This window comes from Tripterygium wilfordii, chromosome 13 (genome assembly GCF_013401445.1).
Source record: "Tripterygium wilfordii isolate XIE 37 chromosome 13, ASM1340144v1, whole genome shotgun sequence".
Lineage (NCBI taxonomy): Eukaryota > Viridiplantae > Streptophyta > Magnoliopsida > Celastrales > Celastraceae > Tripterygium > Tripterygium wilfordii.
This window is the reverse complement of record NC_052244.1, coordinates 16314204-16341701: the sequence shown is the minus strand read 5'-3', so window position 1 is coordinate 16341701 and position 27498 is coordinate 16314204. Positions and strand designations below refer to the sequence as shown.

Below are 27498 nucleotides of genomic sequence, written 5' to 3'. Positions count from 1 at the left end.
ATGCCTTTGTTCTCATAAGATCGAGTTTCAAATATGCGGAAACTACTTGATATTCTCTCCCCTTATTCACTCATATTTTTTGTGAATGATGTAGCCATCAAATTTGTTTGAATGGGTTAAATCTTAATAATAAATTAAGTTATATACTATTGCTTTGAGTCCATTGTAAAATTACAATATTTGTGCGAAAATACTCTTGTTGATATTAAAATGAAAATCAATATTCTATGACTAAAATAATATCAATTCTAGATTCATTATCATCATCTCTTAATCTTTATCCCAAAAATCTATGGTTTGTTACATGAGTATATGAGAAAATCAACATAAATCTAATCAATTTGAGGTTCATTATCATCATCCCTGAATCTTTATTTCAAAATTTTAGGATCGATTATATGAGAAAATCAACAGAAAGACAATATTTGAATCAACTCGTCTAAAATTGATATCATTTTTTACTATTTCAAGCCATGTGTTTTAGATTTTCATATTCATTTTTTATCCTTTTTATTTTTTTTATCTCTCATATAATTTTCTATTTTGTCTGCTAATACTAAATTTTCAATTTATATATTTTATTTTAATCACATTTGGTTTAAAACTTTATTTTTTTAAAAGGAAAAAAAAGATTCAAACATTGACAATTAAAATGATATACACAATCCTTATCACTTTAATTAGGGGCTGGGGTGTCTTAGTTTAAATATTTTAAAACGTATATTATCAAACATGCAGCGCCTGCTTTCTCGTCAGCCCAACAATCCCCCCTATAAAAGCAATTTCACCAAAACACCCTTCACACAACCGACCCAAACACGCAAACATCGCTGCCTTAAAACGTAACGATAAAGGTTAGGGCAATCTGGTCAATCAAACGAAACAGCGAAATCCATCCCAAAATATTGTCCCATTTTAAACATACTCCAAGTGACACGTGGAATATGGGTTGACTAAAGGTTCACGAAACGGAATATTTTCCTTCTAATTTACTCAAACCAATAATTGCTCAATGAGGAGACCAGTTTCTTGTGGGATAAGACTCCAGGAGGGGACCGTTGTAGCAATCAGCTGCCGGAAACGGAACAATCTGATCGGCCAACGGACATCGGAATCTTCGGGCTAAGCGCTGCCTTCGTCTATGTTAGGTTTGTTCTGCACTATTCTTTTATATTGCGCATATATTCGGTTACGGCGTGTGCCTCAATTTTAGGTAGACGGGAAATAGAAAAGCTAATTTTGATATTGATTGATTTCTAGTGATTTTTGGTTTGTGCAGTACTTAAAAAACGCGATTATTATTATATTAGTGATTATGATGAGTGTCGATTGATTGTTTGCTTGTTATGGCAGATAATGGGACAAAGAAGATTGTTAATGTTGGCAGTGATTGTATGCCTATTTACATCCTCTTGTGGAAGAGGTATAGAAGAGATTTAGCATCGTAGTTTCCTTGAAATTCTTATTGTAGATTTATCTGCAGTTGAAATTACCTCGATGTTGTTAGCTCGATCTTGTTAATTGTTTGGATTTGAATGTCACCAAAGAAAATTACATCAATCTAAATGTATGTGTTCTTCTCTGGTTAATTGAAACTAGATTTTGTGGTAGTTTATGATGTGAAACTACAAGTTGGAGGACATAAATAGAGCCACCTCCACAATTAGCAATACATGATGGGGATGGCCGAGGGCTTATGCTATTACCTCCATTTGTACTCATGGAAGGATGCTGTAATTTCGGTAGGCTGAAGTGTGCAACTGGAATATACATAGAGATATTGTTTGGAGACAGGATTGGACTTTGCTTCTCATTTTTAAAAACTATGTGAATACTATCCCAAGTCCCAACCAAGAAAACCTGTTGTGAACTCAGATTCACGTCTCACTTGTTGCACATGAGCAGAAGGATAAGTTATATTAGCCTATCTGTAAGCCTGTAAGAATGATGGATAGATAATGGGGATATTTGTTTAACTTCTGTATTAAACAGTGTATTGGTTTATCTGTTTACTGTAAATTGACTTTTGGTGAAAAAGAATAGTAATATATGGTTGGCTGTTCATGGGTTGGAGAAACTGTGACATGCATGATAATGATGTTCTCTTATGTGGCACAGAACTCAAGTTGAAGCATAAGGATAATCACGCTGGTTATAACCACACTCTTGCCAAAATATTGGTGGAATATGCATCTGCGGTAAGTCTGATACATAATTAATATCCACTAAGAGTCTAAAGGCTTCACTTAAATTATTTGAAAGAATGAAACAACAACTTCTGGTTTACGCCCCTTTTTTTGGTAGTACTTCAGAACTATTGGGTTTGATATTATTGTAAATTCTGTCATGCAGTTTGTTTCCTCTTACTCTTCATCCACAGCACAAATTTCCATTTATTGCTATCTGATGCATCTTTATTTACTGGGTCGCATCGGTTTTGGTTTTTGTTAGCATCATGGGTCTCTTCAGGTTGATGCACATGAGAACGGGCTTTTTCTCGTGAAAGTATAATTTCATGTTTTCCTTTCTTTTTTTTTCCAATTCATATATAGAGAAAAAGCTAATAGATTCAGTTTTTAGGATTAGATTTCATGTTAGGAACTTAGGATCCGTAGAAGGAGGTCGACTCCCCCGTTCTGTTACCGCAGATTCTCCATCTATTAATTTTTCTAACGTGTACTGATTTCTGGTCTGCATCAATGTGTCTTTAGCGAGTTATGGTCTCATCTTTTACGTGGCTTGAGTTTTTCTCTATAGAACATGTCATATGAGAAAGTTGCTGCCAGCCTGCAAAGGTTTCTCCAGTAGACCGTCTCCAATCAGGTCATTACTTTTGTTTTTAAGAGAACAGTCAGAGGTTATTAAGCAAGAAACACAAATCAATCTGCACCGTCTGATAGCTTATTTTTATTCTCATTGCAACCTTACAATCGCTGTATGGGACAATACTATGGAGAGAGCATTAGAATAGTGAAGAGCTTAGCTTCACCTAGTAGATTCCAATTGATTTCTCATATGGATTTGTGTAGCCGATCTTTGATTGTTTGGGTTTAAGGCTTGAAACCGGTTATGTTATTGCAGGTATACCTGTCAGATTTGACAGAACTTTTCTCATGGACTTGCTCAAGATGTGATGGGTTGACTAAGGTACATGACATTTGTCTCACATATTATGTAGGAACCTGTTCTGAAATTGTGCACCTAAGATGTATATCTTCTTATGTTCAATGCAAGCAGGGATTTGAAGTTATTGAGCTGATTGTTGATGTCCAGCATGGCTTACAGGTGATTGCTTGTATTGTGCTTAATGTTAAGTAACAGAATGAATATCACTTCATCTTATTCTCATAGACATTGCTTATAGTTTCCTATTACAAACATGCTACATCATGATGACCACTTATTCATAGGGATATGTCGGAGTTGCGAAGGATCCCAATGCTATCATTATTGCTTTTAGAGGCACTCAAGGACAAAGGTATTGGGATTTTAGGAGTTACTTACTATTTGAATATTTTGATTAGATTGTTGAGTGAATGGTTTTAGTTGTGCGGGCGTATTTGACATGAGAAACATAAAAGCAGTAAGAAAAGGGTGAAAAATAAACAACCTTCTATATATATATATATATTTTTTTTTTTTCTTTTTCTTTTTTTTTCTATGTAGTATGGTTAGGCAAATTGTTTTTATATTATTACAGCCCGTATGCAGAAAGTTGACATTCTTCGGTATGCATGCGAGGTATTGACAGACTCAATTATTCTTGTATATAGCGCTTTTGCTCATGCTAAATGCTGCGTCATTATTGGATGTGGTTGTTCAGTGATTTGATGTTATCCTCTAGATTTAACATTATAGTGATTATCATCATTTATATGTCTGCATGTTTGTAGTATACAGAACTGGATAGAAGACCTATACTGGAAACAGCTTGATCTGAATTACCCTGGCATGCCTGATGCAATGGTGCGTTTTGTGGATAAAGTTTCTTTGAATGTGTCAATTCACTTTGCCCTAGATTAATTTCTAGTTCACATTGTTTCAGGTGCACCATGGTTTTTTTTCTGCTTATTATAATACAACCATTCACCCTGGAATTCTAACTGCTATAAAAGAAGCAAAGGAAATCTACGGAGACCTTGACATCATGGTTACAGGGCATTCTATGGGAGGGGCCATGGCTGCCTTTTGTGGGCTTGATCTGGCGGTAATTACCTGTGCTGTTGTTGCACATGAATAATATTTGTTTTATTGCTTCACTGTTTTATGCATGTTACATAAATTTTATGTTGCTTTATTTTGAAAGTGCGCCTGTTTTTTTGGGTCTAATATGTGTTGAAGGAATTTCTCTTTATATCCAGGTCAATCATGAAGCTCAGAATGTACAAGTAGTGACATTTGGACAGCCTCGTATAGGAAATGCAGCTTTTGCGTCATATTATAGCCAACTCGTGCCTAATACTATCCGGGTCACAAATGGACATGACATCGTGCCTCATTTGCCTCCATACTATTACTATTTCCCTCAAAAAACATACCACCACTTCCCAAGAGAGGTATTATTTTCTTTCCTAGGTGACATATATGCAACTATGCATTTGAAGCTGTAACTTCAAAAGAAATAGAAGTAAAAAAGCCATTTGATCTTTTTTTATGGAAATTCCATGAATCAACTTGGTACCATGTGCGTAGCTCTATGTGGCAAAAGTATCTGAGATCTAGTCCGAAGTCTGGACTTGGTACCAAAGAGATGCTGATTTTTTTTTTGGAGTCATCTTGCATTATTATGCATATTATCATGTTTTTTGAAGTTTCTCTTCCTTCAATTGAATAACTGGGTAAGCCATAACCTTATATTTAGGTGTGGTTGTATGAATTTGGACTGGGAAGTCTGGTTTATAGAGTTGAGAAGGTCTGTGACGATTCTGGTGAAGATCCAACCTGTAGCAGGTAATCCTTCATTACCCCTTGGAAAATTAGAGGAGAGTCAGATTAGCCAGAAATCATTGATTAAATTAGTATGACACGTCGACATTTGGAGAATGGTATTAGAGAAGCAGTCCTGAAGTAAAAGCTGCCATTGACTTCCAACTTGACATTTTTATGCAGGTCAGTGATGGGGAACAGCATTTCAGACCATATAGTTTATTATGGTGTTGAGTTAAGAGGTGAGACATGTAGATCATGTGGAATTGTGATGGATCCACGTGTAGCAGAGTATCGCAAAACAGATATTCAAGGAAACTTTATATTTTCCAGGAATCCCGCTGCTTCTGTTCTGAGATTGGATGCACAATCAGACGTATAAGGCAACGATGTTTAAATCTCCACTGAAGCTGTTAGTGTCTTCTCTCTGTGAGGTCAGATGGAGATTTGATCCCACACAAGTTTTCCTTTCTGTCTTGTTTGGAGCCCAACCAAAAGTGCATTGTACATTATAGACGTGGTGGGTTTGGGGATGAATATATGTACGTATCCATTGAATTGTGCACATTGTTACCTTTGTTAATATAATGACCTGACACAGGTAAGTTAAACGCAGTTCCATGTGACTGCCTTTTTCTTTAATGCGGGTCTCATTTTACATTGTCTAATTGTTTACTTCAATAGCTTTACATCTTCGATCATTACATAGATCGTCATATCCTTTGCTCTAATTGTGTTATAGGAAAAAATTTTCATGTGAGGAAAATATTGACGGAAAGTTTAATGGAAATGTGTAGGCTCTTTAAGTCCTTCAATGATGTGGAATCTCAAGAATCTATTTGGTTAAAAAACTGTTTTTTTTATAAAGCTGAATCTAGAGACTTAATTGTAAGGGCATCATGTTTGAATATTGAATGAGTCCTTTAGGAGTTTTGCAACTCAAATTTCGGATGGATCATTCGGCTTAGAACTCCCAAAGGCATCTGTCCACTTCTACTGGATTAATCGTATGGCGTTGAGCATCCTTTGTTTTTGACCATCAATAAATCGCCCCATAAAGGTATACTATTACTATCTTTCAAGTTATTCAAAAGCTTCCATGACCCCTTCTCAGACCAAACATGTTTCTTCTTATTCATTTGTTCACAGTTCAATTATGAGAAATTGATACGTGCTTCTGATGGTGTTGCAGTGTATTGTCAGCCCAGATGGAGAGATGCTTGAGAAGAGGTAAACATGAGTGGAATCAATATGTACGACATGTTTACCTTCAAAGGTACTGTAGCTTGGTTATTGAGTTTGCAATTCCAGCAATTACAGTTTGCCAAACAAAGCACAGTGTGTGCACCTATATCTTTTTTTCTTTTTAATATGAAATGAATGTTCCATTATGCATTGTACATCTCTAGCTTTGTGAAGGAAGGATGTTACTCTGGGTAAGACCATTTGGTGAGTTGTTAGCTTGTTATGCTTGGAATCGCGTTTATCATGTGCTTACCCTCCATGGACACATTTTCCCATTCTGTTTGATTGCCTTGATAACTGCCACAGTTTTGTGTTATCAATAGATTCTATGTTAAGATAAATTCAATTTTCTTATGAATTTGAACTCTGTCTTCTTGACACTATTTGCCCCCCTTTTTTCAAGGCAAGTTTCTTTAGATGTGGTGATTGAATGCTCTGACGCAAAGTATAGCTGATATGAGTTTTAGATAGGTCATTATACAACCTGGATGAACTTTGGTGATGTATGCATACTGATGTCCTAGCAACTAAATAGTTTATTTTCGACATATATCCTGTCATAGTTGAAGTTTTTCTGACTCCACACCTATCTTACTTTAAGCTTCTCTGGAATTTAGATTTGCTAAAACAACGAGGTTAATTAGCATCAAAGTATCAGTACACATTCAGGACCAATGAACTAGTTAGTTGCATGAGAAGTTTGAAACTTCATATGAGCTTCTATTCCAGTCATGTTGTCTTCATATCATTGTTCTGTGATTCAACTACAATTTCCTGCAGGAAGAAAACTTTTTTTTGTAAAGATGAATAGCTTGCTGGGCAGCTGGAAATTATTAATATGATCAATTCATCATGTGCGTCCCAAGGAACTTAAACTGAAGTTGCATAAGGTACCTTCTCAGTGCTGAAACCATTTTTTTCTTCTGGTATAGAAACCTCTGCTTCAATGGCTGTTGATGCCTCTGGTTCCTTCACCAAATTCTCTTCCCTCATTTTTATATCCTCTCCTGCATTGCATATATGAATTACTATTTGACAACCAAGAATTTTAAATAGGGTGAAATGGCTATATCTCTATAAGAACGTGTATAACAGGGTAAGGCCTGATTGAGTTATGTTTACAAACCATTTGCTGTTTCTTCTTTGGGTTGTTTTTATGAATTTTTCCTCAACTGCTATGTCAGCTTCTACATTCTCATTGAACAAACTCTCCTTCCCATCTTCATGTCGCGGAGAACAATACTCAGACTTCTCAGACCTTCCCTCAGCATCAATGGCTTCTTCATCTTTCCTTGACGAGAAGAAATGATTTGGTGACTCTTTAGATACAAACGTTGCAAGTTCCGAAGCAACAGTTTTGTTTTCTCCTCCCTTTAATTCTGTGTCCTCGGTTATATCCTTCACATTCTGTCCATCTTCAGTGCCCTTGCCCACATTAATCTCCCTCTCTTGGTTTTGCACAGATGTGTTTGTGTTTGTCTTATCATTTGATGCTGCTTCAATGAAGGATTCTGTGCCTTTGCAATTTTTGCTTCCTGTGTCGGATTTCTTAAGGGTGACGGTGTTTCCAGTGGCAACATCATGTTTCGATTCTCCACAACCCATTTCTCTTTTTGGTGAATTTGCAGAGGAGTGGGTTGTTCTCTCCCTTCTTGAGAGAGATTAGCGGCTTGTTACCTAAACTATTCTCTTGGGATTGAAATGAGACCTGATGCTCTTAGGTTTACACCCTTTCCCTATCTTTGCTCTTGTTCTATGGACAGTCTGGTGACAATAGCTAGGATAGCAGACTAGCAGCTGTATATTGGGCAACTTGTAGGGGAAAACATACCCGTATGGATCTCTCATCTACTAAGATTATATTATTTATGTATTAAATAAGCATTTAATACATGGGACTGTGCAAGTTGAGGTTTGTATTTAATCTCAGGATCCACTTTTGACTGGCTTAATGCACAGAACTCTAGATGTTATTTTCCAAGAGAATATTTGAGACTACCAAAGCAACGCAATCCACCTTGGTCTTGGAAAGGAACAAGAAAGGAAAACTTCTTATAGAAATGTCCAGAGTCTGATGGCATCCTATATTCCTATGTCGACCAAAAGATAAGCTTTCACATATTTTATTAGTTAAACAAAAGGGTTCATGAATACAACCCTGGTTGGGAGCCAAATCAATTGTTTTTAAATTGATTATTGCGGGAACTATTGAGTGGGAGAACAGTAGGTGACCATATGAAGATTTATGAAATGTTTGTGGCTTGATTTTCAACACAAAATACACCAAAAAGGCAAAAATAGTGCATATGCACATGTCCTCCCCCAATTCGCTAAAGAGGCTGTCAGTGAAGTAAGCATAATGAAAAGACTGCATTCCACCTTGCCCTTCCAAGTTGGAGATATTGGAAGCTTTACCTTTGCGTATGCCTTGCAACTGTTTGTAAAAATGCCCACGACGACATAACCATCCCTGTCTTTCTATTCGCGCAAGATTGCGGCTCCTCACTCCTGTCCCTTCCTCGACAAGTCACCAGTCACTGCCACCCACCTTATCCTCTCTCTCTCTCACTCCCTATGCTTGTGGGCTCCTTATCTCCTTGGCATTTAATAATGTTGTTGTCACAAATCTAATACACGAATCTCATATATACATGCGTATACAATGAATGAAATTAAAGCTAACGGTAAAGGTAAAGGTAAAGGTGATGCCTCTGAATTAATAAATCGGGAATCTCTCTAGTGCATCCTCGGCTGGCCTTTCATTTCTCTGTAATATCTATTTTCCCGAGAGTCATGGAAGGCCCTGCCAATGAACGCCTTGCTTTTGGAAGATGGGTTACGGGTATACACTTCCTCTTTCTCTTCGTCTCTGGCTTTTCATTTCAATTTGTCTTTGATAATTTGTTTGTTAAAAGGTTTGATATGGGTTTGTGAGATTTTTGTGTTTTCCCATTTGTATTGTGGTAGGTGCGACCATTACCGGAGAAGATGCAGGATTCGAGCTCCTTGCTGCAACGAGGTCTTTCCTTGCCGCCATTGTCACAACGAGGCTGCGGTAATTGTTACCATTTCGAGCACAATATAATTTATCTTTTTGTTTGTTTGCTTGTAATTATGTGCAAATTCACCCATATATTGATTGGGCTTATATTCTATTTTCCGTTTGTTTTGATTCATCTTCAGACCGTGCTGCATCATTTCCTGGCTCCTCCTTTTTGCTTAGCATAACACATCCTTAACTTATCTTGATCTGGCTGTTTTACTCTGCTTTGATGATTTTGATACACTAGGGCATGCTGAAAAACATATGTGATCGGCACGAGATAGATCGATATGATGTTAAACAAGTATGTAGTTTGTCCACTATTATTTTTCCTAAAATATTCGCACTTATGTACTTGTTAGTAAGGAATATAAGCTGTTTGGAATTGAATTGATATTGCAGGTCATATGTTCAGTTTGTGACACGGAACAGCCGGTATTTATCTTTCTGAATTGTGATTTAGAAGCTTCGCTTGTGTGAATTCTTTAATCTATATTATATGTTTTGCTGGATTAGTGGTTCCTTCAGAATCTCAATTTTGCTTTTGCTTTTATTCCAGATAGGTCAAGTTTGCACTAACTGTGGCGTCAATATGGGTGAATACTTCTGTGAGATCTGCAAATTCTACGACGATGATGTAATTATACTATTTCAACTCAATACTCTCAGAGTTTGATAACATTTACCTTATTTTTGCATTTTGGCATTAGTTATTGATTAACAATCTTCCAACTTGGGAAGATCTAGGTTGTGCTTTTGCAGCTGGTGTGTAATCTTTTTTTTCATCACTTTGATTTTTAGTTGTTTATGACCTTGTTTTGCAGACAGAGAAAGGGCAGTTTCATTGTGATGACTGTGGGATCTGCAGGTTGGTGTGCCACAATTGACTTATTAGTTATTACCTCTTGTCTTTGTATATTGCTTAATGTCCGTGAATTCATGATCTTTTGCTCTTATGTGTACCAGAGTCGGTGGTCGTGAGAACTATTTTCACTGCAAGAAGTGTGGTATGTAATTGGAAGTTCAGTCATTCTTATGACATTCTTATGACCCTGTGAAAATCTTACCATTGGCTTCACTATCTAGATCTTTCCCTTTTATTCTGTGTGTGTCTCTTTACGCGTGCCCTCGAGCGCGAGTGCGTGTGCGTGTGCTTGGTGAAGGGATTTTCGGGGAATTTTCTACTAATTTTTACTGTTCAATTACAGAATCTTCAGAGATATCTAACTCTAAACTTGTTATCTGCATAGAGAATTTTTCAAGAGACTTTCTTTTTCAAAGCCATAAGCTAATTCAAAAAACATAAAATAAAATAAATCGTAACTAGAATAGTCGCTAACTCCCGAATAGCCCCTAAACTGTCTTCTGCATCAACTCCCCAATCGAAAATTAACAAAGACTGTTACTAGAATATGCATATTGGTTGAGCTCTTGAAGGATATGCCCGATCAGATTTGATAGGGGGTGGGAAAGTTGACTCTGGCAATAGTTTAGTTTAGTTTATGTGGGGTTATTTAATTGTTGAAGGTATTAAATGGGTTCTATTTTTATGTGACAGAATCTTGTATAATATTGATGTTTGCAAGTGCGCAGGGTCTTGCTATTCGATCAGCCTTTGGGATAATCATCAGTGTGTTGAGAACTCCATGCGGCATCACTGCCCTATATGTTACGAGGTATGTGCTCTGGAGTGCTCTAATAATGACTAGAAGATGATTAACTTTGTAACGGGCTATAACTTTTGTGTTGCTGTAGTATCTGTTTGACTCTCTGAAAGCTACGACAGTATTGAAATGTGGGCACACAATGCATTCTGAATGTTGCCATGAAATGATGAAGCGTGATAAGTAAGCATCCATGAGTTGTTATCTTCTACTTATTTGGCTTTCTCGAACTTTTATGCATATTGATAAGTTTCCCCTTGTTTCATGACTTGACATTTGGTATCATCATCCAGATTCTGTTGTCCGATCTGCTCCAGGTCAGTGATTGATATGTCTAAAACCTGGAAGAGAATAGATGAGGAGGTAAGAGCCATTGAGCTTATGCTGATTGAATTAGAGATTAGTTTAAGGGTCAATGCTTTCAATGGCCGGTTTTAGAAGTTCTCCTGCCGGTTGAGCTAATTGTCTCTGAATTTTTATTTATTCGTGGTAACAGACTGAAGAAACTGTCATGCCCGAGGATTATCGCCACAGAAAGGTGCATACCTTATCCTTTAAAGTTCTGAAAGTAATGATGTTTTGCATGTAGTTCTTTGTCTATATTAAGCTGCCGTTTTCCTTCCCGTTAAATAGTACTTCATCCAAAGACTGGAAACTTGCTAAATTGTGATAATATTCTGCCATCATATTCGTGTGGCATGGTTATGCGAAGAAACCATCTGGTCCATTTTAGGATTTTTATCTATCTTGGGCAGTTAATAAACCAGCTAATAACCTAATAGTATATGTTCATAAGAATAGTATATGTTCATAAGAAGTCTTCTTAATTGTTTTGAGCTGTTCTCCAGTTCCTGAGAAGACATATAAACATCAAGCAATGATTTTACAGGTTTGGATCCTGTGTAATGACTGCAGCGACACGACTGAAGTTTACTTCCACATAATCGGGCAGAAGTGCAGCCACTGCAAATCATACAATACCCGCTCAATTGCTCCGCCAGTTCTCCCTCAATGACAAGGGGCAATGTCTGGCCATGTAGCGCACGCATTGCTGCGTCTCACCCACAGTATATAATACATTGCTGGATTCAATCATCTTGAGTTACATTTAATTGAGTTTATACTCTATCATTGCATTGTCATTCTGATGACAGTACCCCCTAAACCTTTTCTCAATTGTATTCTTGCTCTAATTAATGGATGGATTTGGAGCCACTTTGACTACTCTGGGTCTGATGTTTCATGTAACATTATTGTGTGTACATAAATTATGGCAACAGTGTTTCCCTTGAAGATGTTATGTTGTATTTGGGGTCTGCTTTTATTATAGCTTTATCTTCATTTTTTCACCTATTACATATGTCCTTGACGGACTTTTTGGTAATACGTATCATCATCATCATCTGAGCCCATATCCCAAAAGTTTAGGATCGTGTACACGAGTCTATGAGAACAGCATTGGGAGACCACCACATATATTTGTTTTCATCATTACAGGTATATGCTAATTATATATTAATTCAGTGTGTAATCAAATGATTATTGGAAGGAAAAAAGAAGAAGAGAGGGACATGGTTCTTGTGTTCATATGTTACTTTCAAAAGGCCCATGGTATTATACATTTAATAAACCAGAAAGCAAAAGCAGGATTGAAAAAATCCAAGCACTAGACAACATACTTTTTCTTTTTGATGTGATGATACATTACTTCCATATATATATTGGAAGTGCACTAGAAATATGTTTTTTTTTATGAGTTTATTTAATGCACACTCAAAAGATAAAGATGCTAAATTTTTATTAAAAAAAACAAAATATTTATTTTAAAATACCCTCAATCATTGTCTAACCCAAACACCCCTATCTTCTCACTTTCTTTGCATCCAAACAAAATCTGAATCTTGAATTTTTAATTCTTTTTAAGTCCGACCCACATCAGTTAATTTTGTTTTTAACATGTACATATAACTCCGCGATATGACTCTGTAAATTCTCGGATTCTTGAATGGATCAGCATGATGAGTCAATCATATGACATCAATTAATATAGGGTGAGTCAATTTTAGCTTTCCCTAGTGGAATGATTCATCCAATTCTTCTTCAATGATTAATGATTAATCCCACTTTATTAATTTAATTATCTATATAGGAAAGATGGGTGCAACTAGGGGTATTAAAAAAAATGTAGAAATAGAATTGATCGCCAACAGAAAAAAAAATTGACCGTTACACCCTTAGTTGCAGTCTTTAAGTACGATGTCATACCTGCACGCACAGAAGTTCCTCACCTGATGACATGGTAAATTGGATCAAAATCCAGCGCATGACCACAAATGTATTTCTTTCGGTGAGAAGAAATCGAAGATATAGTGACGATCACATAATGGGAAAAAAAAAAAAAAAAACAAGTGACTGAAAACGAAAGAGTTATCTTCAAAAATTCTAGTCACACATGATAAGAACACTCACATTCATGAACCAACAAGACTAATCTCTATTTACATTGTTATTCAATTCTGAATTTTCTTGGCGTACCGGGAATTCCAACTCAAACAATTATCAATTTATTTGACTAGATTTGTTTTTACCAGCTAAATCATCATATATGTATATATATATACATACATGTCCACAACATTATATTATAGCCTAACTGTGTATATTCACCAGACCAAGTCACCAACTACTCCATCTACTGCTATTCATCCTACTAAGACCACCAAATTAACCATTGATCATGACGGATAAGGCTGACCCGGAATCGAAGCCCGTGGAGGCACCACCACCACCTCCTCCTCCAGCCACCGGTATTAACCTTCTACGGTGGATGTGGCTCTTAGGGTTGTATTATTCGCTGCAACACTTGTGTCTGTTGTGGTGATGTCCACTGCCAAGCAAACAGAGTTAGCTTCTGTTCCTGGTGTGCCCGGAGCTAGAGTTAGCCTCGCAGCCAAATTTAATCACTCCCCTGCCTTCATGTAAGTTAATTTATTGATCATATAATATGCAAATTAAGCTTCTAGTTTTCACATATAGTCTGCATCTAAATTAATATTGATTGCGATCCTTTAATAATCACGGTTGAGGGATTGAGTAGGATGATTAATGGAGTGTAATTTTTGGATAATTAAGTTTTGTTTAATCACATTAGAAAGGACGGGATTAGAGTGGTGGCTAGAGTTGGTATGCTTATTTCCATGCATTTTCTGTTTTCATTTTCTGAAAAACATAAAACAACCCCGAAAACATGTTTGTTTTCCGTAAGAGTATAACTGTATAAGACATTATGTATATATCTGTTTCTCGATTTCAAACCAGAATGTTTTTTTTCCAGACCGAACCAAAAACCGAGATTCACAAAAACCTTAAACCGAGATCGCACCGAAAAGTGTCAAAATGAACTGAATGAAAATTTTCGGAGTGGATTTCGATCTGGTTCGGTTTTTTACAACCCTAGAACTGTCTGGTTGCCCATTTTAAAAAAAACATGGGATATATGTTTCTGTCCTTTGATCAGAAAAACTAATCTGTTTCTAGTCCTGTTAATCAATGGATCACATACTGAGTCCTACAGTCTGTCCTTGCATGATTGTGTGCAGATACTTTGTTGCAGCATTGTGTGTGGTTGGACTGTATAGCATCATCACCACTCTCGCATCAATTTCAGTCATCTTGAAGCCAAATCATCGGACAATCTTCTCCTTCTTCTTTGTACTTGGTGATGTGGTAAGTCTCTCCTAGACCATGTTGTTGTTTGGTAGTAAGAAATTACATTTACAAAATGTACTTACAAGTTACACTAATTGTTCTTCTGTGAACAGGTGATGCTAGGGTTGACAGCCTCCGCTACGGGCACAGCCGGCGGTGTTGCTTATATTGGGTTGAAGGGCAACAGTCATGTTGGATGGGTCAAGGTGTGCAATGTGTATGACACATTCTGTAAACATATAGGGAGTGCAGTTGCAATTTCATTGTTTGCAGCTGTTGTGCTCATTGCGCTTATTTTGCTCTCTGTTTTCTCCTTCCACACTAAGATTAGGAAGTAGAGATGGGTTCTGGGCCACAAACATGTCAGTGATTGTGTGATGTGTGTGTAATTTTGAAGCTCCTCTCCTTGTGCTGTTGTGGTTTTTTTTGGTGCCTGTTTGGAGGTTTTTCATCTGTAAAGGTTGTCTATTCTGTGCAGAATGTAAGAATGTTTATGTATTGAATGATCATTTGTGTATTATGTAGTTGAGCAGATTGAATTTTGAATGGTGATCTTGTTGTTGGGTTCCAGCCTCTGTTGGGTGATAATATCCCTTGCTGGGTTTTCAGTTTTTAATGGACAACTTTCAGTCCACTTTCATTAACAAAGAGATCAATATCTTCGTGGCCAAACCGAATGGACTCGGAAGGTCCCGAGTTCAATAATATCCATTGCTGGGTTTAATACCCTTGTGGTCATGTGTTGGATTTTGGCCCAACTTACATTATCATCATGTGGACAACACTCGACACTTCAGACATCGAGTGAAATGCTAGCCTAAAACCTACCCAATCTTAAAAATAAACGAACAAAGCAAACATATGGTAGCCAGTGTATATAACCACAGCAGGAGTGAGGAGTCTCCTGTGCTCAGGCTCTTCTGTTTTTTGGTTTGTGATGACAACATAATTCACAAAGCACTTACGATGTTTACTCCATTCACAGTAAACTGGAGTACAGCTTAATCAACCAGAAAAATAGGGAAAACATGCTTTCAGATTTACTATTGAAAACTTCTCCCCAAAAAGCAGGGCAGATAATTTCACACCAAAAAATCCAGCTTCATGGCAAGACATCAATAGAAAAATCTCATCGGAAGACAAGCAGTGAAACATACATGCTAAATCTAGGAAGAAAAAGCTAATTGAAGTATGAAGGCACATTGTTTTTCATCAGATCGACCATGCATTTTCATGTTGTTCACAACTCAGCACACATAAAAAATACACAAGCATTTGGCAACCTGCAGGAACGATTTATTCAGCAAGATTTTTATGATTTCTGCAGAAAAGAATATCCACAGGACCACAACAAGAGCTAATAACAGATCATAGAAAATAAGATCATCAATGAAAATTATCAAGTCTTCCCAAGAACTTTAAATTTGATATATTGAGAAAAGGAAATGTTTACAGAAGTATTTAGCCCACAAATGTTGCTGACCTACATGAACTTAAGAAGAATCGGAAAGTTCATACCTCACAGCTTCAAGCAAGCCTTGTTACAAAACTGGTTAACTAATCGCTCGAATTTACAGACTTGTGATGAACAAGGCTGCTCAGAAGATTGTTTGTTCTCCTAATTCTTGGCCAGCCATCCCTTCTCTAAGAACCTCATCAAAGAAATCTTCCAGTGTATCTTTCCCATAACTTGGCGTTTTTTCAGCACTATACTCACCAGTCTCAGGATCCAAGAGCAGCATACTTTCAGCCGCATAATACCTTCCGATTTTCCCAAACTCGGCTGCATCTTCCATTGCCGGAAAGACCTTAACAAGGGAATCAAGAACCCAAATGGCAAAATCCATTATCCCAATTGGCACTTTCAAGAACTTGGGCTCCTTCCCCAGAAGTCTAAACAGCATCTCCCCTTGCTCCAATGGTGTCAATGACTTCCCAGGTCCACCAATTGGCAATATTCGGTTAATCTTATCTTTGTTCAACACACAATCAGCAATAAACGATGCCAAATCCTGCTCACTAATAGGCTTGCAAGCACACAACTTCCCATCTCCAAACATTACATAAGGCTTCCCATCTTTCACCAACTCAACCTGACCCCCTAAACTTTTGAAGAATGCTGTTGGCCTTACTATGCTATAAGTAAACCCTTTATCCTTATTGGCTTCTTCCATCAATTCAGCTTCAAATTTCAGCTTTGCACGCTGAAATTCAAGGAGCGGTTTCTGCACACATATTGCAGAAAGCAACACAAAATGCGATGCCCCGGACTTTCTACCTGCAAGAAGACTATGCTTAGTTGCCTCATAATCAATTTTCCAGGAATCTTTCACACCGCCGTTTCGACTAGCAAGGCATGAGACCACAACATCAATTGGAACGCCCAAACTCTCCAGAGATTCCTCCAACTTTCCCAAATCAGTAACATCAGAGAAGCAAACATTAGCCCCTTTCAATTGATTCAATGTCTCTTCCTTGCTACTTCTACCTCTAATTCCACTTCTCTCTCTAGCAATTGCAATAGTATTGAATCCTCTGTTCACCAACTCTGTAACCACAAATTTCCCAATATACCCAGTTGAACCCACCACAACAATGTTGATATCTTTTGGGTTTTTGTTCCTAAATGAGGATGAAGTCGTTTCATCCACAGTTGTTGCTGAAGCTCCAATGGGACTAAATCTATGTCTTCTAAACTCAAACGACTTTGAAAACTCAAATCGATCAAATGACAAGGAATTAGGGATTGAGATTACCTGACCTTGATTGATACATTGTGAAAAGATTCGAGCTTTATAGCGTTGGCCCTTCGTTGAATGAAGAGTGAACCCATTGAAAGAGAAACAAAGGGACATTTTTTTCCTTCTTCAAGTGGGTTTTAAGAGAAATCAAAATGGGATTGTGGTTGTTGAAGGAAATCAGAGAAGAAAAGAAGAAATAAAGTGAAAAGAAACCTTGCTAGGAAGTGCGATTTCATGGTCAGCTTTGCTTCATGTTTGAGGCTCTTATCAAGGTACAATCCAAAAATGATAGGTGGATATGGTGTTTCAGAGATTTTCTTTGATATATCAGTTTACTCCTTAGAGGTTATTAATATATCTTCTAGATCCCTTATATTTCTTAGAATTGAAATTGAGAGTAATTTGAATTTAAAATTTTTGAAAAATACCACATTTTTCCTTGAAAGAAAACAAAACCGTTAAATTGAGCTCTTTCATTAATCTGGTAGGCAATGAATAGAATTGAACTATTGCCAAAATAATAAAATTATTTGAGAATTAAAATTTGGATAAAAAGACGTAAACACATTTTTGACATAATTTATTTTGGTGTTTTGCATTGTCAAAATGATTTTGTTTTTTATAAAAAAACAATCTGTGACATTTTTGTTGGAAATCTCAGGCCACCCACATCATTCACATCCGCTCTGAATTTATTGATTCTCGTAGATATATTAAGACCACAGAGTTTTGTTTCTCTTGGGCCATCATATTTTGGTACTTAAAGCCTTAAGAAAAGGCCTCATTTCACTTTTCTAATAAATCACATTGCTTCGCTTAAGCCAAATCTTTGGTGTTTGCTTGGCTCCTTGGTTCACCCAGAAAGCAACCAAATCGAAAAGGGTAACCGGATCTCCCTTAGCCCCATGGAAGCCAAGCCCAGAGGACAAAATGCAGATGTGGCTGAGTTCATGCCCCAAGACCCGTGTATGTTGAATCACTTGCAGTCTAAATTTAGGCTGCGGAATATTCACGAGGCTGGTTCTCCGGGATCAATAGAGGTTCTGTGCCAACTTCATTTGCAGCTCCAGTGAACTGATGGTCAGTGCTAAACCTTCTCATAGTCTCAGACCGGAGAGTTCAATCCCTCTTACGCCTACCCACCAACAAGATTTGTCAGTTCTACATGTTCTTCGATAAGACCTTGGCTGGAAGAAACAAAGGGGATGACAGGCACGCCTGCGGTGCGTTCTACGGCACCTGCAGTTCATATTCGCTCAGTTGTCACAGTTTGTTCATCCCCTCCTGGTAAGAGAAGCGCAGGGCCTAGCCAAGAGGGACCTCATCCCAGTGTTGAAAGGATGAGAGCCGGAGAACAAAGTGAAGACGTTTCAGCTGGAACTTCCAAGTATGGTAAGCTTCACTCACATAAGAGAGTAGCAACTGCTGAGAAAATTGAATTTAGATTTTGTCAATAAAAGGATGACAATAGCAGAATACATTCTTTAATATCTCATGGAAAATTTGAGCTTGTGCGAATCCTCTCATATCAAACAGCAGATTCTGAGTGTCCACTGCTTGATCATGCAAGACCAACATACATTCCATGCATTGTGCCAAACAGAAAAAAGTTAATTATATCTATTGAAAAAATTGGTTTGGGGTACCTGGTGATGATATTGTTTCCAGGAAGTTATTGTGCAATGAAATGAATACGGAAGGTCTGGATCTTTAGATATGTTTTGGATGATTCTTGAAAGAAAAAAGTGATGTAACAGTATTTTATGAGTGTCTCACATTGTTGAAAGATTGTTTTCATGCACTAAACTTCAATATTAGGGTTCTAAAAAACCAGTGAGCTGGTGCTTCCCTGACCATAGTGAAGCTAGATGATGCTATCAATGCAAGAAAAACCTAATCTTGATCTCTTTATCAGAATACATCAGGATTGAAACAACCATTAATGGGGTTGTTTTTCTGGGCCTGTCTTAAATGCATCATCAAGCCATAATTGCTTACCTCGAGAGTTGTCAACTGCCCCTGATACTGAGACAGTAACTGCTTCAAGTGCTGGACCTCACCGTTCCTATCCTCAACAAACTGTTTCTGCCGTCGATAAAGAACAGCCACGGCACGTTTCAGTATTGTATTCTCCCGGATCACGACTTCGATTCGAGCCGCTTCTTGTTGATGAATCGATTCTTCACGCATCTGCAGCAGACTTGACACGCGGGCTCTGGCATCATCAACACTAATCGCACTCTGTAATTCCCTCACCAGCAAGTCCGTCCACCCAGCCAGATCTCCAAAACTGGTAGGTTTTTCTTTCTCAGAAGATGCATCTGATTCCACAGCGAAACCCTCCGATTTCTCATCTAAAGAAAGCGCAAGCAGGCGCTCGATAGCAGCGTCTAAATCGTTGCCGCATCCATCCAGAGCTTTCTCAAGACGCTGGGGCTCCATGAGAGGGAGTAGAGAACAAGAATAGCGAATCGGAGAAGGCGAAGAACGACGACGACAACGGCGAATGAAGGACGTCGAAGAACGATGTTTTTCTTGCTACCTCACACAACCGCAGCCAGTAATTATGCTTCAAACTCAATTAAACCTCTCTTAAATATCATTTGGGATTCTCCGAATCCCTGTTGGATTTTATAATCCTGTGAAATAAGGATTAATTAGGATTTTTCTTTATCACCGTTCAATTAAATCAACACCGTTACACCAAACCTTTCAACAGATCACCACCGTCCCTTCAGGTTCAATTTAATCACCTGATTAGCAAACCAAACAAACGAGAGTGTCATGTGGGCTTGACCACATACTTCTCATGATGGGCCTACCCACATCTGATTAATTAAATGCAGGCATATTGACAATTTTCCCACCATAAACTGAATTCAAGTTCATGAAAATCCAAACAACTAGTAAGGATTGTGTGTATCATCCTGATGATCAGGGTTCGAATCTCCCTCTTCCGTAAAAAAAGAAAAAGAAGCACATTCAACAAAGCAATTCTTCTTTCATAATTATCAGGAAGCAGGGCATAAATGGCTGTGAAACCAACTGCTATAATCAATTAATCATTGAACATATAGGTTCTTTTATCAGACAGACTGTATGAACAATGGTTATTTTTCATTTATAACAAGGACACCAACTGCATATTATTTGAGAACTCAGCAGTTAAGCTCAAGAACAGTGAGCAATTCTATAACCAAGCATTCTTTGTACTGCTCCTGTAGCCATTTCCCCATTAAAATGCAACTCAATTCATATTAGGATGACAGATGCAGCAGTCATTCTGATATTCCAAGGAAATGAGCGAAGCTATGGTATTTTGGCTCCCATCCAATCTCCTCGCGAGTTCTTGAGTTGTTTAATTTCTTACCTAAAGGAACACTGGTGCCTACAAACACAACAGATTGCAATGGTGAGGCTTCAGAGAAACCAAGAACAAAGCTTTTGTCACCAGGCAAATCTACCCAGACAACTAAAATAAATACCGTCCAGTGTGATAGGATCTGAAATAGATCGACCACATATTGGGATGGAAGCTTACCAGTAAAGCCCTCAAATGTTTTACTGAATTTACCACTCTTGGCGACCAAGTCCATCACTTCCTGCCTGTAAGCAGATTAGCCAATATAGTAAAAATTCTGCCTAGAAAAGCATCTAATCTGCATGTCTGACATCATATTGCATAAAAAATCAGGGACTAAAGCCTGCAAATCTAATTACAGAGAAGGGTTCATAAAGGTACACCTTGATAGTGGATGATTGTCACAACCAAGGAAAATCCGGCCACGAAGTTTCTTCTTCAAGATCGCAACTGAAAGGGAAGCTGCATCCTGTTACAGTACTATGAAAATTGTATTAAAATAAACCTTCTATCAAGATAATAGTCACTAATCAAAGCACAAAGATATTTTCAAGATAAGTACACGTGCGGAAAATGATTGATGATGCAGAAATAGCATCAAGGACAAGGTATGAAACAAGAAAAGAAGTTCCCCCTTGAATGTAATGAAAAATAAACAGTAGCAAGCAATTCAAGGTGAGAATGAAAGATTCCATTGACCCTGGCTTGTTCATAGGAAAGAAATGTAGAACAATTCTTAACCTCATAGTGTAAAAGATTCAGGATGTGATCTGGACGAGCTTCAACAGTTCCCTTCTTTAACCAGTAAACATGTGCTCCTCTATCTTCTTTGTATGGATAGTCAAGGTTGACATAAGCAAATATATCTAACGTTGATAACCACTCATAACAAACCCTTGAATCTACCTCTCAATGACTACAGAAATATGTATAATTCAAAATCAACAAAAGGATATGTAAAGTCCCGCCAGCCGAACAACACAACCACCAAATTCCAGCACAACCGCTTCTGCTTTCAAAAGGACATCTGTCTTTGGGCTTCTTCCAATTGGAACTATTGGGGTGTCCTGGACAGAAAATATCAAGACCATAAGACCCCATTAATTCTAGGAGTTCTGAAATAACCAAAAAAAAGAAAGAAAGTCTACATAACACAAGGCAGTGATGCTTTGTTATATTGATGCAGAAAATGTAGATTACATAAGACGTAATACCTCATCACATTGTCCATTGTTATCGCAGTCATATGGTGCAGAGCTTGAAGTAAATAAGAACGAACCTTCACCATTCCAGCTCAGTGCAGCCTGCCTATTCAATCCAATTTCCAAACAAGCAACAATTAGTTCAACCACCCAATTGAAGTAGAAAAAGAAAGCGTTCAGGCCAATACCATCCTATTTCCTAAATTACCTGACATCGCCAGCGTAATTTGAGCTCCGTGATGGAGGAGCACAAAAAATCACATAAGGGAATTCATGGGTCAAAGTTGCACCCTTCAATGATGGATTAATCCCCAGGTTGGTCAATTCATCATGGTGATCTGTGGTCGCCGTCTGCCCATAAACTTGACATCCTGGATGCTCCTGCCAATAATTTCCCCAATATGAGTGTTTCCCTTCTCTGTAAAATAAACATACAACATTGTTGTTGCATACCCTTTACTGCCAAACTACAATTACATTTCTTTTCAGACTGGAAACGTTTGGCTTTCCCAAAGAACAAAAACAATGTATCTCCATAACTAGTGCTTTATCTAAAATTTCATGTACAATATAAAACAAGAACTAGAAGTATCATTATCTAAAATTTCATATACAATTCTCTAATGCTGATACAAATAATAACTGACTCCAAATTCAGGCCTATCAGTTACAGTAAAGAACAAAAGGGTTGATGCAATCGTACCTCATGCCATTTCTGGGCAACTAAGCGACCAAGTACACCTGGCCCAACAATCAGCAGATCATTCGCACCCACCAAGCCAGAAGACCCAATCTCCGCTCCTTCGTTAGGTGCACCTTCATCCATCACCACCCATCACAGTAAAACAAAGAAATCAACAAAATCAAACAGAAAACCAAGGAGAGGGGAAACAGAGAGAAATACCTACGGTGGAAGACGCAGAGACTTGACAGGAAGTGGTCGTGTACGGCAACAATGCTGTGCGTTTTGAAGTTCCGAGAATTTGGGTCTTCGAGAAGGAGTGATTTGCGAGGTGGGTCAAGAACGGTGGTTGTGGTCTTCGGGGAGTGAAGCTGGAGATGGAGATGGAGATGGTGAAGGTCACTGCCGCCATATTCATATATCAAAGCAAAATAAGATTTTGGGATTTCTCGAATTGCGGGAGTTTTATCGGGTCTTAAAGAGGAATTACCGAAAAGACTTTACTTATCATAATTAATAACGAAATGGGGTTTAATCTTACAAAACGGATAGAAGACACTGGAGAGTCTGCAACTAGGAAAGAAACAGATCCACACTTTTCTTTTTCCCAAACATTCTCTCATTTTCTCTGCATCCAATCAACCAGGAAAATTTAGAAGAAAAACAATATCTATTTTACTATTTTTTCTTGCTTTGCATTAGTGACTGTGTGTTGGAGATTTTTTTTCCCTTTTTAGTTTAATTTTTGACGATGGTGTGGCCAACCTCAAATCATTACACTGCTTTCCTTTTGCCTTTGAAAAGCTAGGTCACTCTCTCTGTCTCTCACAATTAGCACACACAAACATACTCTCTCTAATTACTCCCATTGTTGCCTTTTTATTTACTTTCCTGCATTCGACGATCCCGAAGAAGGAAACCAGCATTGTTTAGGGTTTGCTGTGGTTTGTAGCAACTTTTGTTGAAAATGTCGAGATGAGGAGTAGAAGATGGGGTGCGTCTTCGGAAGACAGGTATCGGCGAAGCCGGTAGTGAGGGAGGAGTCAGATGTGGTGGTTAGGGTTGGTAAGAAAGCGGAAAGTGGTGAAGTGGGGAATGGAGGGAATCTGAGGGAGAGTGAGAAGAAGGAGGAGGAGAGGAATGTGCGGTCCAGAGGTGAGAGGGGAGAGAGAAGGTGCTCTTCGAGGCCAAATCCGAGGCTGAGCAACCTCCCGAAGCACGTTCAAGGAGAGCAGGTCGCTGCTGGCTGGCCTTCATGGCTCTCAGCCGTCGCCGGAGAAGCTATCAATGGCTGGACTCCCCGCCGGGCTGACACCTTTGAGAAGCTCGATAAGGTAAGGATTTTTTTTTGGTTTGCCGGTTTTGCGGTTCAGTTGGATTTGTGTAAGTATGGTTTTGAGCTATGGAGGTGCATGGGGCATTTTTTTCTCAAGAGCCCAGAATTAGAAATCGGTGTAGATTTAGTAACTTTTACTACCATCTTATCCCATGCATGGAAGATGACTTTTCGTAGTTGATTGTTTGGGTATATTGTGATTAGATTGGGCAAGGTACATACAGTAATGTGTACAAAGCTAGGGATTCGTTGACTGGGAAAATTGTTGCACTGAAGAAGGTTCGGTTTGATAATTTAGAGCCAGAGAGTGTCAAGTTCATGGCAAGAGAGATTTTGATTCTGCGGTGTTTGGATCATCCCAATGTTGTCAAATTGGAAGGTTTGGCGACTTCAAGGATGTCATGTAGCTTGTACCTTGTATTTGAATACATGGAGCATGATTTGGCTGGACTCGCTGCGAGCCCAGGAATTAGGTTCACAGAGCCACAGGTACTGAAATTCTTGGTTGCTATCTAGCTCTATTTTGAGTGTAACTGAATGTGCATACCTTGGGTGAACTTTTATGTATGTATATGTGGAAATGGCAGGTCAAATGTTATATGCTCCAGCTCTTATCTGGGCTTGAACATTGTCACAACCGCCATGTGCTGCATCGTGACATTAAGGGATCAAATCTTCTTATTGACAATGGTGGAATTCTTAAGATAGCTGATTTTGGGTTGGCATCATTTTTGATCCCAATCACAAGCAGCCTATGACTAGTAGAGTGGTCACTCTATGGTATCGACCCCCAGAGCTTCTCCTTGGGGCCACTGATTATGGTGTTGGTGTGGACCTTTGGAGTGCTGGTTGTATACTAGCTGAGCTATTGGCTGGAAAACCTATCATGCCTGGTCGAACAGAGGTAAGTTCTATTGTTTAACTTATTCAGATGATCCACAATTGTGCTGTTCCTTCACCCTGAGATTTTTTTCTGGATTCATTTGCACCAATTGCTGTGTTCTAGGTTACATTACCTTTTACATCAATTTTGCTATTTAATGAAGAGAAATTTATACTTGCTGTGTGTGTGTGTTTTTTTTTTGTTTTTTTTGGGGGGGCGGGCTGGGCGTGGGGCGGGCGGGGGGTGGTGGCAGACAGTTTTTATTTATTACTCTAGTAAACCTAGGTTAGGTTATTTCATTTTTCAGATGGGTTTCTCGGGTGACCGGCACTTAAATTCTTCTAACTTATCTACGTCAGAAAACATCAACTCTTCAGTGGTGTCTTATAGAGTGATGCTGGGGATTACCACTTAGTATGAGTAGTTGAAAGTTGAAACCCCACCAACATGACCTTGAGGGTTGGCTTGCCTATAAAAAAACTGGTGCTGAGTTTTTAAGACTTATTTATAATACAAATATACTTGTGTGCTGCATCACCCCTTGAAGTTAAGCTTTATATTTCTCTTGGCTATGCCCAAGTATGTTGGCACAAGAATGTCTATGAATTTGACCTTGGTATGGAGATATTTTGTCAATTACATGATCGATTGCCACATGTTATAGACTTATAGTTTATGCTTATGTTCTTGTTTGGCTACATGAGAAAGGAACCAAAACCTATGTAGTGTCCACTATATGGGGCTGAAATAGTCTTTAAACAAAAGTCACTGCACATTATTCCACATGTAAACTTTACTAATGTTGCCTTTTTGTGTTATTTAGGTGGAGCAACTCCACAAGATATTTAAATTATGTGGATCTCCTTCTGATGAGTATTGGAAAAAGTCAAAACTACCGCATGCAACCATATTTAAGCCCCAGCAATCATATAAGAGATGTATAGCAGATACTTTTAATGATTTTCCACCATCATCATTGCCACTAATTGAAACCCTTCTTGCAATTGACCCAGCAGAAAGAGGAACTGCTACTGATGCATTGAGGAGCGAAGTGAGCTTTCATTTTCTGATACTCTTTTTGGTTTTAACTTCATTAATCAGTTGCTTTCTGAAATATTGATTTCAATGTGGCTTGTTTTCTTTGTTATTATAAGTGTAAAGTGCCTTATCCATGAAATATATTGCGGCTATAATATTTGATGATATTTGGTGATGAAAAGGGGATCACCACTTCGTCTAGTGGTTGAACTCCATCATCATGACCATGAAGTCATGGGTTCAAGTCCTCCCTACCCCAAAAAAAGCTTGCCACAAATAATGATGAAAAAGTTTTTGATCTGCTGTATTGGAATATGCATCCACAGTGCTACACCTCCTCTTTTAGGCAAGTGCTTTTGATGTGTATGCAGATTTAGAGGATTCATTTGAGTTTTCTAGTTGTATGGTATTGGGATTTGGCTGCTTGATTTTCTTTAGAAAGTTTTATTATGAAAACTGTATCATTGCAACGACATTGTGAATTTGTTAGGTCTTTTCTATGGTAATCAAGCCAGGATTGAAATTGCTTTAGCTTGACTGGTTAGGAAATGAAATCAAATCTAATTCCTAAGTTGGATTGGTGAACAAGATTGAGATGCTTTTCTGTTTCATTTTCTTAGAGATCAAAAAGTTTCATGAAATATTGAGTGCTTTCTCTGAAGTTGCGGTAGGAAGATCAATTAGGAGAATAAACTTAATAATTTGAATTCTGGTTTTAAGTGAAAAAATGTAATTGACCATTGTGATTGGCTATTGTTCTGTTTGCAGTTCATTACAACAGAGCCTTATGCTTGTGAGCCTTCTAGTCTTCCGAAATATCCCCCCTGCAAGGATGGATGCTAAATTAAGGGATGAAGAAGCAAGAAGGTGATTAAATGCAAATATCTTCCGTTTTAATTTTTTTTTGATTAATTTAGATGTTGGTTAATCCTTCCCAGAAGGGTGTTTTAAACCTTATTTGTGCGGTTGCAGTTATTGAGACAACTGTTTGTCTAATCATAAGGTGCAAAATTTGAAAATTGTTTTGACACAGAGAATTTGTTTCATTACCTTTGCCTTATTAAAACGTTGAAGTTCATCTTGCTGTCCTTTCTGAAGCCTCTTTGTTGCAGGTTTAATAATATTTTTTTTACTTAATTGGCCTTTTAATGGTGATCAGATTCTTATTTTAAGCTTATTTTGCCCCCTTCTTCACTAAGGACAAGAAATTTCTACATCTCTTGAGTCTTGAGTGTTGTATCTCCATCCCCCCACCCTCACCTGTTGATGTAACCTGAAACAAGCTATGATACCTCTAGGTTGAGAGCTGCTGGGAGGGCTAATCCAGATGGCATAAAGAAGGCCCGTCGTGAGAGACCTATAAGGACAATTCCTGCTCCTGAGGCCAATGCGGAGCTTCAGGCCAATCTTGATGTATGTCAGATAAGTCTGCCTTTTTCATCCTCTCCTGTTTTTTTCTCATGTTTGTTTAAGCTAACACGGAAAACTTGCAGAAACTCATATTGTAATTCATTTGAATAATTTATGAGCAATACATTTCTCTCTTTTGAGTAACATGTCTGCTATTTACTTAGTTTCTCTCATATAAAGGAACAAATTAACCTTCAATTTTTTCGGCATGATTCTGCCTGGCATTAGCAGATCTTTACTCTTAGCATGGTTTACTTAA

The 27498-nt window shown here is 38.0% G+C and overlaps 5 protein-coding genes, 1 long non-coding RNA gene and 2 pseudogenes across 7 annotated transcripts; 5 read left to right on the top strand and 3 right to left on the bottom strand.

Annotated features, from left to right (window-relative positions):
- Positions 1 to 987: 987 nt before the first annotated feature.
- LOC120012853 (lipase-like) lies at positions 988 to 5588 on the top strand. The gene is made up of 11 exons (XM_038864393.1): positions 988 to 1148; positions 1354 to 1423; positions 2119 to 2198; positions 3082 to 3147; positions 3238 to 3285; positions 3411 to 3478; positions 3894 to 3966; positions 4046 to 4207; positions 4362 to 4556; positions 4862 to 4950; positions 5110 to 5588. Exons 2-11 carry the CDS (start codon positions 1357 to 1359, stop codon positions 5306 to 5308), a joined length of 1047 nt encoding a protein of 348 aa, XP_038720321.1. The 5' UTR covers positions 988 to 1148; positions 1354 to 1356; the 3' UTR covers positions 5309 to 5588.
- Positions 5589 to 5751: 163 nt separating this feature from the next.
- On the top strand, positions 5752 to 7319 carry LOC120012860. The gene is made up of 3 exons (XR_005471286.1): positions 5752 to 5986; positions 6119 to 6202; positions 6952 to 7319. It is a non-coding gene; the product is annotated as an uncharacterized LOC120012860 (long non-coding RNA).
- A 1645-nt stretch (positions 7320 to 8964) lies between these two features.
- Positions 8965 to 12205, top strand: LOC120012855 (annotated as a pseudogene).
- Positions 12206 to 13612: 1407 nt separating this feature from the next.
- Positions 13613 to 15154, top strand: LOC120012673 (annotated as a pseudogene).
- An 879-nt stretch (positions 15155 to 16033) lies between these two features.
- LOC120012850 (divinyl chlorophyllide a 8-vinyl-reductase, chloroplastic-like) lies at positions 16034 to 17639 on the bottom strand. The gene has a single exon (XM_038864389.1). It carries the CDS (start codon positions 17439 to 17441, stop codon positions 16185 to 16187), a length of 1257 nt encoding a protein of 418 aa, XP_038720317.1. The 5' UTR covers positions 17442 to 17639; the 3' UTR covers positions 16034 to 16184.
- A 340-nt stretch (positions 17640 to 17979) lies between these two features.
- On the bottom strand, positions 17980 to 19920 carry LOC120012856. Of its 2 annotated transcripts, none has more exons than XM_038864396.1 (2): positions 19326 to 19920; positions 17980 to 18749 (listed from the first exon to the last, which is right to left on the bottom strand). In XM_038864396.1, exons 1-2 carry the CDS (start codon positions 19767 to 19769, stop codon positions 18633 to 18635), a joined length of 561 nt encoding a protein of 186 aa, XP_038720324.1. In that variant the 5' UTR covers positions 19770 to 19920; the 3' UTR covers positions 17980 to 18632. The 2 variants fall into 2 exon arrangements, with proteins under 2 accessions (XP_038720324.1, XP_038720323.1); XM_038864395.1 differs by having other exon boundaries at positions 17980 to 18752; positions 19326 to 19919.
- Positions 19921 to 20353: 433 nt separating this feature from the next.
- Positions 20354 to 23013, bottom strand: LOC120012854. The gene is made up of 9 exons (XM_038864394.1): positions 22795 to 23013; positions 22594 to 22706; positions 22099 to 22271; positions 21903 to 21996; positions 21645 to 21755; positions 21430 to 21519; positions 21072 to 21157; positions 20869 to 20933; positions 20354 to 20715 (listed from the first exon to the last, which is right to left on the bottom strand). The coding sequence occupies exons 1-9, from the start codon at positions 22988 to 22990 to the stop codon at positions 20606 to 20608; spliced, it is 1038 nt and encodes a 345-aa protein (XP_038720322.1). The 5' UTR covers positions 22991 to 23013; the 3' UTR covers positions 20354 to 20605.
- A 501-nt stretch (positions 23014 to 23514) lies between these two features.
- Positions 23515 to 26700, top strand: LOC120012849 (probable serine/threonine-protein kinase At1g54610). Its single transcript, XM_038864388.1, is given in 7 exon segments — positions 23515 to 23906; positions 24113 to 24397; positions 24496 to 24634; positions 24637 to 24812; positions 25615 to 25842; positions 26598 to 26662; positions 26664 to 26700. Coding segments are annotated over 7 exon segments (1275 nt in total). The 5' UTR covers positions 23515 to 23561.
- Positions 26701 to 27498: the final 798 nt, after the last annotated feature.

What these genes read in the sequence shown, in the direction of transcription:
- LOC120012856 (XM_038864395.1), bottom strand. Translation starts at nt 19,769, where the DNA reads ATGGAGCCCCAGCGTCTTGAGAAAGCTCTGGATGGATGCGGCAACGAT. An exon ending in GGCAGTTGACAACTCTCGAG is followed by an intron (nt 18,753 to 19,325) that starts GTAAGCAATTAT and finishes CAATTTTCTCAG; the next exon opens with CAGTTGCTACTCTCTTATGT.
- LOC120012853 (XM_038864393.1), top strand. Translation starts at nt 1,357, where the DNA reads ATGGGACAAAGAAGATTGTTAATGTTGGCAGTGATTGTATGCCTATTT. An exon ending in GATGTGATGGGTTGACTAAG is followed by an intron (nt 3,148 to 3,237) that starts GTACATGACATT and finishes CAATGCAAGCAG; the next exon opens with GGATTTGAAGTTATTGAGCT. An exon ending in ATGTCCAGCATGGCTTACAG is followed by an intron (nt 3,286 to 3,410) that starts GTGATTGCTTGT and finishes ACTTATTCATAG; the next exon opens with GGATATGTCGGAGTTGCGAA.
- LOC120012854 (XM_038864394.1), bottom strand. Translation starts at nt 22,990, where the DNA reads ATGAATATGGCGGCAGTGACCTTCACCATCTCCATCTCCATCTCCAGC. An exon ending in TTCGGCTGGCGGGACTTTAC is followed by an intron (nt 21,520 to 21,644) that starts ATATCCTTTTGT and finishes GACTATCCATAC; the next exon opens with AAAGAAGATAGAGGAGCACA. An exon ending in GACAATCATCCACTATCAAG is followed by an intron (nt 20,934 to 21,071) that starts GTGTACCTTTAT and finishes ATCTGCTTACAG; the next exon opens with GCAGGAAGTGATGGACTTGG.
- LOC120012850 (XM_038864389.1), bottom strand. Translation starts at nt 17,441, where the DNA reads ATGTCCCTTTGTTTCTCTTTCAATGGGTTCACTCTTCATTCAACGAAG.